Genomic DNA, 9,894 nt, shown 5'->3' on the forward strand with positions numbered 1-9,894 from the left:
CACATCGGATCCCTCTGGATCCCTCATCTCCTCCCCTGTGTGTGAGAGTGTGATTGGTTGTAAAAATGAAAAAGACATTTCCAGCTTTACAGGTGCCGTGACATTGTTTTGACAGCTTGAGTGTTTGTATACAGTCTGATGTGGACTTTTAGCCATTTATGCATATAATTATTTGAAGCTAGTGTTGACTGAGTGATATTTATATATGTATTTTTTATTTTTGCCAGTGTACCCATCGGTAGAACCAGGATGGTTGAAGGCAACTTATGAAGGCAAAACAGGACTCGTGCCAGAAAATTATGTTGTCTTCCTCTAATACCATTTAGTGGATGATTGTATCTTCATGGTATCCATGGTAACAAACAATAAGTGCTATGATTTTATATGACACAGATATGGGGATCAGCCCATTAAAACGAAAAGTCAATTTCTAGCATGTTCTACACCGGCAGACTATGTAGCTCCCTATTAATGGAAAGCAAAAAAATGTTTAAATTTTTTGCCGTGTTTTTTAATTTTTTTTTTTTTTTGGCTGGCTTCTTATTTTAAAATAGCTTGCCCCCCACCTTTTTTTGGTTAAGTAACTTTCCACAGTGTCTCCTAAAAATTATAGAATCTCAAATACTATGTTAAGAGCTGTAGCCCAGAAATTTGGACACTAGAAATCTGCTTATAAGAGTTTGGAGATCTGCCCTTTATTGTCTGGTTTCTCTGAGAAATCTTGAAATTATCACTAAAAAAAAAAAAAAAAATGTAATTTAAATTGTTCATGTATTGTTAAAAATATACTGCTTAAAAATATACTGCTTTTATATATATGATTGTTTTGCTGGTCCTAAACATTTCCAGGAAATTAGGGGTTTTTTTAAACATAAGTTTTTTATTTGTTTACCAAGGAGATGATTATATTCAAAAGCAATAATGTGTATGATAGCTGCAAATGAAACCAAATTAGGTTGTACACTGATTCCACTGTAAACACTCTATTCAGCATTCCAGATATCTTATATGGGCTTGGAGCAGGGATCAGCAAACTATTTCAGTAAAGGCCTGGGAGTAAATAGTTTGTGTTTAGCAGGCTCTGTGGTCTCTGTCACACTACTCCATTCTGCCATGGTAGCAGAAAGCAGCCAGTGACAAGTAAATGTGTGTGCCTGGGTACCAGTTCAACTTCCTTTCAGGATGCTGAAATCTGAAAATTATGATTATCACGTGCCACTAAATATTAAGCTGCTTTGACTTTTAAAAATTCACTTAAAAGTATGATTTTTTAGCCAATGGGCCATACAGAAACAGGTGGCAGGCCAGATTCAGCTGGGTCATGGTTTGCTGACCCCTGGTTTAGAGGATATGTAAAACTTTTTATCACTTTGAGAATTTTTAAAATTTTATTCCATGAACATATAAGTACTGATAAATCATACGCACATACCCTCTGCTAGTAGCATGAGAGCGGCATCACAAATGTTTAATTACAATAGTAGGAAGGCGGTGTAAAAATGCAGTATCCAGGCATACAGCTTAAATTCTACTTGTAGCTCTGTAAAGGGTCTAAGCGTTTTATTGAGATCTAATTTTGACTTTTGAGAAATTCTCCTACCAGTGATAAAGATGATGCTCTTTAAGACACAGGTGGGGACCCTATGCCTTTTAAAGTCTCTGCTTAGTTGAAACGGAACCTAAACATTAAGGTACAGGATTCTTAAATTATTTCGAAACAGAGTTTGAAATTGTTTCATCGTCTTTAGCAGGGATAAAGTAATACATGATTTTCTCTTATGCCTTTCAGTTAACAGCCTTTATTAGGAATTTCATTGAATTTATGGGGCATAGAAATAGGTATTTACTACCCATTCATATCTACTGTTGATATCTGGTCGTGCATCAACCATCATTTCTATTATGTCTATTTTCGTAATTCTCATATTATTTTCATTCATATCTGCATGTGGCAAAGAGCCTGTCTTCTCAAGATTCTAAAAAGCTGGTTCTCTGCCACCTACTGCCACTGCGCTGGCCCCCTTGGCCACAGTATCTTACTTGTTATTTCCAAGTCCTTCACTGTACAGACACTCAGGTATTGACTGTAGACCATTCTTTTCCTGTGATAGCATGATCTGTAATCTCAATCTTTTCAACTCTCAATGAATGTTTCTAGAGTTAATAGGTTAAATTATACGCAGTCACATACACAGATATGCCTTGGAGCCTTTATGTTTTTAAAATTGAAAATGGAATCAGGGGTTATGATTTAAAGGTAAAGAGAGTAAATAAAAGTAGGCGGAATCACAACCAGAAATAAGTATCAGTGCATTGAAATAAAGGAATGAAAAATATTTAATGTTAAAAATTAGTAATATAATGAAAAAAATCTGATAAGTTTGTCTCCTTTTTTGTTACATACTGCTGTTGAGTTTTGTACACTATAATTACGTGTTGCTAGTGCTTCTTGGTCTCTAGATTCTTTGTGGCCCTTAGTATAGTAGTTGCATTGCTGACACCCTGACTACCCTCTGCTGGAACAGAGGCAGTCTTTCTAGTGCACCGGTCCCTTAGTCTACAGCACCCTCAGTTTAAGCACCCTTGCTAGCATCTGGCATCCTACTAAATTAGAGCCTCTTAAGGCATATTGATTTTCTTTCAAAGACCAACTTGACTCCAGAAAGTGATTCAGAATCCTACTTCACTTGCTGCTGCATAAAGATATCTTAACCTTCATTTTATTTTCACACAGGCCAGAATGTTCCTGCCTCTGAGTTGTCTGTGAGCTAATTCTGCAGATGCTCAGTGAGGAATTAAAGCATTTGCTGTAGAACACATGGGCCTGAAGCCCATCTTCTTTCTCATGGTGAGGCATATGTCGTGGCAGTACTTGATATGGTCACTTTTTTGAAACAAGCTTGTTCAAATTGTGCTTTTGTTTGAAGTTCTAATCTTATAGATTTGTGAGCATGGTTCTTTTTTTTTTTTCATATTGATTGTGTGTAGAAGTAAGTCGTGGTCATAGGCTAGAGACAGACAAAAGCTGCTTTTCCGTGGCAATGTTACCAACAGATAAGGTATTTATGAACATTGAGAAAATCAGGACATGTGCTCTAAATCGCATGGAATATTAATGACACTAGAAGGGAATGCCAGTCATCAGAAAAGGATTACATTTGAAATTGTAACAGCATTGTAATAATGAAACTTAACTTTTCAGAGATGTAGTGAAGATATGTTAGAATTGCCACGTCTACATCTTTAAACACACAACCTGGGTGCCCTAATCACTGCCGATGGTATAATCAGTAAGAATGAGATTGACGAGTCTGTCAATCATCTCATCTGTTATATGAAAATGTCAAGTACAGAACTTTTATGTACTTATCAAGTGTCTCTTTTGTTGTGCCGTAACTCTGCCAACTTGGTAGAAACAACTTGGTAGCCTTCAGTCAGGAAACAGTCTTTAAAGTTTGTGAAGTACGAGGAAGTGCCATTTCTCCTCGTTTGATGGGAGTGGTTTTACCAGTTGTGTTGGCTCTCTGGACTTGGCACTGTGAATGAGCATAACCAGGCTTCTTAACAGTGGCTCACCTGCTAGCTCTTTCAGGAATGATGAAGGGTTTTTTAATGCACCTTACAATTCCAAACCATCCAGGTTCCAAAGAAGAAAAATAAAGAGACATAATGATTTTTGTTTTATTCCTATTCTGCGATAATTGACTTGACATACCAGTGGCATGCCCTCTGAAAATCCTTCACGATGTAAGGAAAATAAATCTGACGCTGCGAAGAAAGTGCCTATTAGCCTGTGAAGAAAGTACCTGTTAACCTCCTTAGCCCCAGCCTCATCTTCAGATCTAGCTGTGTCTGATGTGCAAAGGATACCATTTATATGGATGCTGGATTAGAAGAGTCCCTAAGAGCCTTTCTTCAAACAACTTCAATTTCTAGTATGCCCCCCATTATGTATCTGGGATGCCTTAATCAATATTTAGAACCCCAACTTGATTGGTACTTCATTAACCAACGCTTAGAGGCAGACCAATTTAGAAACAGATTTTGTGCTTTGGTTTTATATTTGTAGTTTGCAGCTGTTATTATGACCTAACATCCCAGGGTTGGAGTCAAAAGTCATATCTCCTGGTAAAGAAAAAAAAGGCAGAGACTTGACTCTTTACTAAAGGTTTCCCACTTAAGGTAAAATTGCTATTTACTTTTGCCTCCACCTTGGTTACCTTCCAAAATCAAACACTTCTTACAGATAAGTAGTCTGTTGAATAGTCTTCTGAAGAGTCTGATTCTTGCCTCTCTCTTGTTGATCCACAGACATAATTCAGGTATTTATCAAGGAGCCTCACATCTCCTGACCCTAGTCACTGTATCCATCCTTTGTCACAAGTATCTCCCTGCCTCCAATCTGTGAGGTAGCAACTCTTGGATAAATTCAGGCTTATGAATGACATGGACTTTTAGAGGATCAGGTAAATAAATAGGGTTTTTCACTTTTTTAGGGCAGTTGAATTCACTGTTTTGAATAAGGAATCTCAAGTAAGTTGACAGCCCTACAGCAAGCCATAGGCAGAAAAGTGATCTGCGTATTTTAGACCAAAGTTTAGAAGCTGTTGCATGACTTAAGGAGCTGAACAGGTCATCCTTTCTCTCCTTGGCACCCGGAAGAGAGAGATGTCAAGTTCAGAGGCAAAACATTACATTCTTGGTGCCACAGGGAGAAATGGAGGCTGTGTGCCACTGAAGAGTCTCAAAAGGCAGGGGCCACTTGCAGTTATTAGAGACATAAATATCCTCCATCCGCCAAGATGTTCACATTCAGGGCCACGTGAGGACCTTAAATGCTGGAGGGAGTGCTTCCTCACCTTAATTAGATGATTACCTTCTCCCCTTTGTACCACCCCTTGGCAGTGTTTCTCGTGATCTTTGTCCTTCCAAGGTTAACAGCAGCCCAACTTTGCCTTTGACCCCACTGTCTGTTAGATTAAAAGTGTGCATTGTTTTTTCTATGGCAGTGAGTTCGAGATTTCATATCTGCCTCTGTGTCTTCCATCATGATTTATTCTTAAAAGCCAAGATATCATCACACATGGAAGGCCGTGATTTCAAGAGTGTTCTCTTTGAACTCTGAGCTGAAACTTCTACAGATAAATAAGGAGTGTGGCAGGGAAGATGACTGTCTTGTTTTTTGTTTTAATTCAGAATCCTATTTATATACTGTTAAAATTTGAGGTACTATAGTTTATGTAAAAGTTGAATATTTAGATGATATATTTCAGTACTAGGAATTTGTCTGCGGCCATTAACGTAACAAATTAAGTAATAAATGTGATGAAAATGATTGTCAGTAAATTATCATATTGAATTTTTTGTTTATTTTGTAGTGTTTTTGTATTTATCTGCACTTTGTGTATATATACACACATACGTATACGAACATGTAAATAACCTCATGTTATTCCTTATCTCAATTGCCACATTATCTTTAATGTATGTTTACACTGTATTTTAAATTACTTTAAAAATAAACTATGAAACACAATTTAGTCTTGGTACTTGAAAATCCACTGTGTTAGAGGTCAACTGTCCTGGATTCATACAGAGAAAAACCAAAGTTTCAGGCACTGTAAGTGGTCATTTTGGGCGTGGCTGAGTGGAAAATCGAAGCAGAATTGGTCATCTTTTCCTGACAAATGGACCTTTTTTCAAGAAATTGGCATTATGAAAGATCAAGAAAATTTTAATGTTGGTACGTCTTAATAATGCAGATGTCAACAGGAAAGAAAAGCAAACAGACCATAAACAAATGATCAAGAACACAGATTTTTTGGCTTACCTGAAAATAAAAGTCTACAAAAGTTTACAGGTATGTTCTGGAAGAAGTATCAGCATACAGATAATCCGCTTAGACTTTTTTGGTCACTGTTTGACTACTAAATAAAATTTTGCTTGTCCTCATCAAAAAAGAGAATCATCTATTTATTTTGTGCTACTCAATGGATAATTAGAGTGTAACTACCCTTGCCTGCCATGTTAGTAATGGCCCTTGGACACATACCTGTCTTCCTCAGATGGATTATACCTTTCTTCTAGTGTCACAGGAGAAGCAATTAATTCATGGCAAAGACTTTTCATGAGATGAAAAGGTAATGTAATGTGAATAAATATCAGTATGATTAAGCAGGAAAATACTGTTAGAATAGGAACTAGATAAAGATCACTGTGGCTCAGCTACTGTTTGAGAATGTTGGATTAGAAGGGACTGACCTAGATGGAATCCCTTATAACTGATATTTTAGAAATTATAAAAACAAAACTAGCTGTTAATAAACAAAAGCTGGAATGATTGGAGCAGCAAAATAAGTCATGTAACATTGGAATATTGGATTATAAACCAAAGTGTAAATATCCATGAATCCACACTGATCTAAGGAAATGGCAATAAAGTTCATTTATATAAATAAATGTAAAATAGGAGAGAAGAGGCAAATATTCTTTAGAGAAGAATTCAAATAACAATTGGAATGTTATTGCTCTTCCCTCTAGGGATTAGCGTTTAACTCTTCCCCACTTGAGGATGGGCTAGACTTAGTGACTAGCTTCCAAAAACAAAAAAAAAAAGCAGTTTGGAAAAGCTCGTGTATCTTTACAGAAGAAAAGCCTGGCAGACAGGATCTTAACCAAGTGATAAAAGTTAACGTCATCAGTGATACCACGTGATTATCTTGTAACTCATACTATGACGTGATGAGAAAAGTGCAAAACCTATTCCAGTCTAATCATAAGAATAACATTAGAATCATCCAGATAGGGCATATCATACAGGATAGATACTAGGCCAGTACATCTCAAGATTATCAAGGTTATGCAAAATAAAATACTGAGAAACTGCCACAGGTTAGAGGAGACTTGGACACTGGACAACTAGATGCAGTGCGGACCCTGGATTAGATCCTGGAAAAAAAATGGTGGTGTCCAAGTAAAGGCTAAACTACACTTAACAATGAAAAAAAAAATTAAAAGAGTATCAAAAAGTAGCCACAATAGTGATATGAACTGGGGACACCTGATTTCCTTTTTGGAATTTAAGTTACTTTTATTTGAGATAAGCACTTTACTTCTTTCCCTACTAAATTGGGGTCTGTGCATGAGACACTTCACCTATTCCTCGCTTAGACACTAGCTTAGAGCTTGGTCTACAGTAGGATCAGCCCCTTTCATTAAATGAATGGATTCATTAACAAATGAACAATCGTATAAACACTTTTTTTGGCCATGCCCATGATTAACAAAAGTCCCCAGGCCAGGAATCAGACCCGAGCCGCAGCCACCTAGCAGGGACAATGCCGAGTCCTTAACTGCTAGTTCACCAGGAAACTCCTAAACACAGAATTTAGAGAATGCAGTTGTAGGCTTGTGTTGTTTTTGTGTCTGTGTCTCCTTGCCCAGGAATCTTGGAATCCATTTTTAACATCCTGTGAACGAATGATTCCACCCTGCAGTTATTTATATATTGATGAAAAAAACATCCCCCCTGCCATGAACACTGTGTGTTCTTAAAGACAGAGATGATGCAAAGTTTGCTCTTTTCACTGCCAGACCTCTCAGTACTTGGATTAAACCAGATGATTTGGGGGTGATGATGAAGAACTCAATTTTCTCAACCATTAAATACAAAATAACCCCAAATTTTGAAAATTAAGCTATATTAAACTTACAGTTGAATTTCTTGGGCCAAAGAAGTCGAGTTCTTAAAACTGAAATTTTGCACAGCCAAAAATCAAGAAGCAACTCTTTTCCTGAATTTCCTATACAGCAGTTCTTGCTATTAAAAAAAAAAAAAAAAAAAAAAAAAGGTATGGATGACAACATTTGAAACCTCTCCATAATGGGTACTCTTGGAAATACAAATCCCAGAAGCACTGATTGAATACTTACGGATGCTATTTCTGGGTGTTTAGGTTCAGTGAGTCAAGCATGGTATTCAGCAGGACTCTGCTTGTTGACTGAAATAAGTCATCTGAAACATACTACCTTTCCAAATTACCAGGAGCAAGTCTATTAAAAACAATTCCCTGGGTCAGCCTGGGCTCGAGAAAGAAAAATAACATACATCTTCCAATACTTATCATGAATTTTGACAGTCTCTAAGTTACATATCTACAGACAAGCAGATTTTTCACTGAATGAATAAGTGGTAAGCTGCCTTATCAATTACAGTCCAAAGGACTCGCAAACATTTTTGGAGCAACTAAAGCAGTATCATTTCTTCAAACAAATTTATGTGCAATATGTTAAACTAATATGAGCCAAGCTGCTCTTGTATGCATCTGCATGGGTGTTAGAGAATGCCTTACCTTCCCCCATCCAGGCCCACAGCTTCTGGCATCTTCTAGAACCCTTAGGGCTTTTCAGAGCAAGGTTTGGAAATGACTTGGTCTAAATCTCTCATTCTGCTAATTAGAAAATTGAGGGCTATGTCAACATTTTCAGCAGAATCCCGCTATTTCTGCTGTGATCCGATCATTAACTTTTTAGATGTTTGGGAAGTGTAACTTCTCAACTGCTTTGAAAAGTCTAACTTTATCTGGAAAGGATATCTTCTGATGAAGAATGTCGTCCCTGCTTTGTACACATGGAACAGAAAGGCAAAATGTAATATTTAGCCAGTATTGACAATTAAAAAAGGAAGAAAATTATTTTTCTTTTTGGTGTGTGAAATTCTTGAAAATTAGGTATAAACTATCCAGCCCAGTGCCTTGTACCTAGTAGATATTACTGGATAAAAATTATTTTTAGAGATTTTTGGTGGTGGTAGTAGATTTTGCAACTCTGATGTAAATGGCAAAAGAACCAGTGAAACCTTAAACTGCAATAAGAGAAGTTAAATAATGGCTCCAAAAACGGTACACACAGCCACAAATCTTTGATCTCCTTTACATCATCACACAAACTTCTGGACATAGCTATTCGATGCCTTAGAAAGAAAACTGAAACTGAAAGGTTATTTTCTCTGACTTAGCCAAGGTCACGTAGTTGGTAGTGGCAAAGCTTGGACCGAAGTCCACGTGTCCTGCTTTGAAATCCAGTACTCTTTCCAATGAACCACACTTTTGCTACACCAAGTGGAGTGTGGTAAAGCTCTACATACTACCACCCTTGAAAGAGGTCTTTGGCAAACTCAACCTTATCCAGAAGAAAGATGAAGATGGCAAAGAGATTCAAGCCCTATCCTATGAAAAATTATTTAGAGCAGAGTGTTGCTACTCCACGTGTGACCTTTAGACCATCCAAAAGCTGTTAAGAAATGCAGAATCTGGATTTCTAGTTATGGCTCAGTGGAGTTAAGGATCCAGTGTTGTCTCTGTGAGGATGCGGGTTTGATCCCTGGCCTTGCTCAGTGGGTCAAGGGTCCACATTGCTGAAAGCTGTGGTGTAGGTCACAGATACAGCTTAGATCTGGTGTTGCCGTGACATAGGCCTCTGCTGCAGTTCCAATTCAATTCCTAGCCCAGGGAACTGCCACATGCCTCAGATGTGGCCATAAAAAGAAGAAAAAAAAAAAAAAGAATTAGAAATCCACATTTTAACGGGATCACGAGATGATTTGTATGAAGAATGCAGTTTGAAAAGCAGAGGTTTAATGGAACTCTGAGTGGGGCCTTTGAAGAGATCTAAGGGCAAAAACAGACAGGACTTATGTCTTATTATTTCCAAGGCCAAAGATATGACCCTTTGGAAGAAGTCAAAAAAAAAAAAAAAAAAAAGATACAAGTTTAAAAAAAAAAAAATTGTCACTAGGCCTCCCAAAAATAGAACTCACCAAAGAGCTTTCCATCATAGTGTATAAATGTGTCTGGATAACTCACCATTTTTCAGGAATTCACAGAGGAAATAGAA

General features: G+C 37.3%; 1 protein-coding gene across 2 annotated transcripts in view; it reads left to right on the plus strand.

Moving 5' to 3' along the window:
* Positions 1 to 5,960, plus strand: part of ARHGAP42 (Rho GTPase activating protein 42) — a 280,435-nt gene extending 274,475 nt beyond the window's left edge. Inside the window, exons 24-26 of one of the 2 annotated variants that reach the window (XR_014815100.1) lie at positions 228 to 2,848; positions 4,312 to 4,466; positions 5,010 to 5,960. Coding sequence is in view for 1 of the 2 variants with exons in the window: in XM_021062699.2 (XP_020918358.1) it covers positions 228 to 316 (89 nt within the window). In the remaining variant the exon portion in view is untranslated. Of the gene's footprint in view, positions 1 to 227 lie in introns of both variants that reach the window. The other variant, XM_021062699.2, reaches the window with a different exon arrangement.
* Positions 5,961 to 9,894: the final 3,934 nt, after the last annotated feature.

The sequence above is a fragment of the Sus scrofa genome, chromosome 9, assembly GCF_054392235.1.
Source record: "Sus scrofa isolate SSC_HxYL_T2T_F1_AM1 chromosome 9, Sscrofa_HxYL_maternal_Yorkshire_Landrace_v2.0, whole genome shotgun sequence".
NCBI classification, from domain to species: domain Eukaryota; kingdom Metazoa; phylum Chordata; class Mammalia; order Artiodactyla; family Suidae; genus Sus; species Sus scrofa.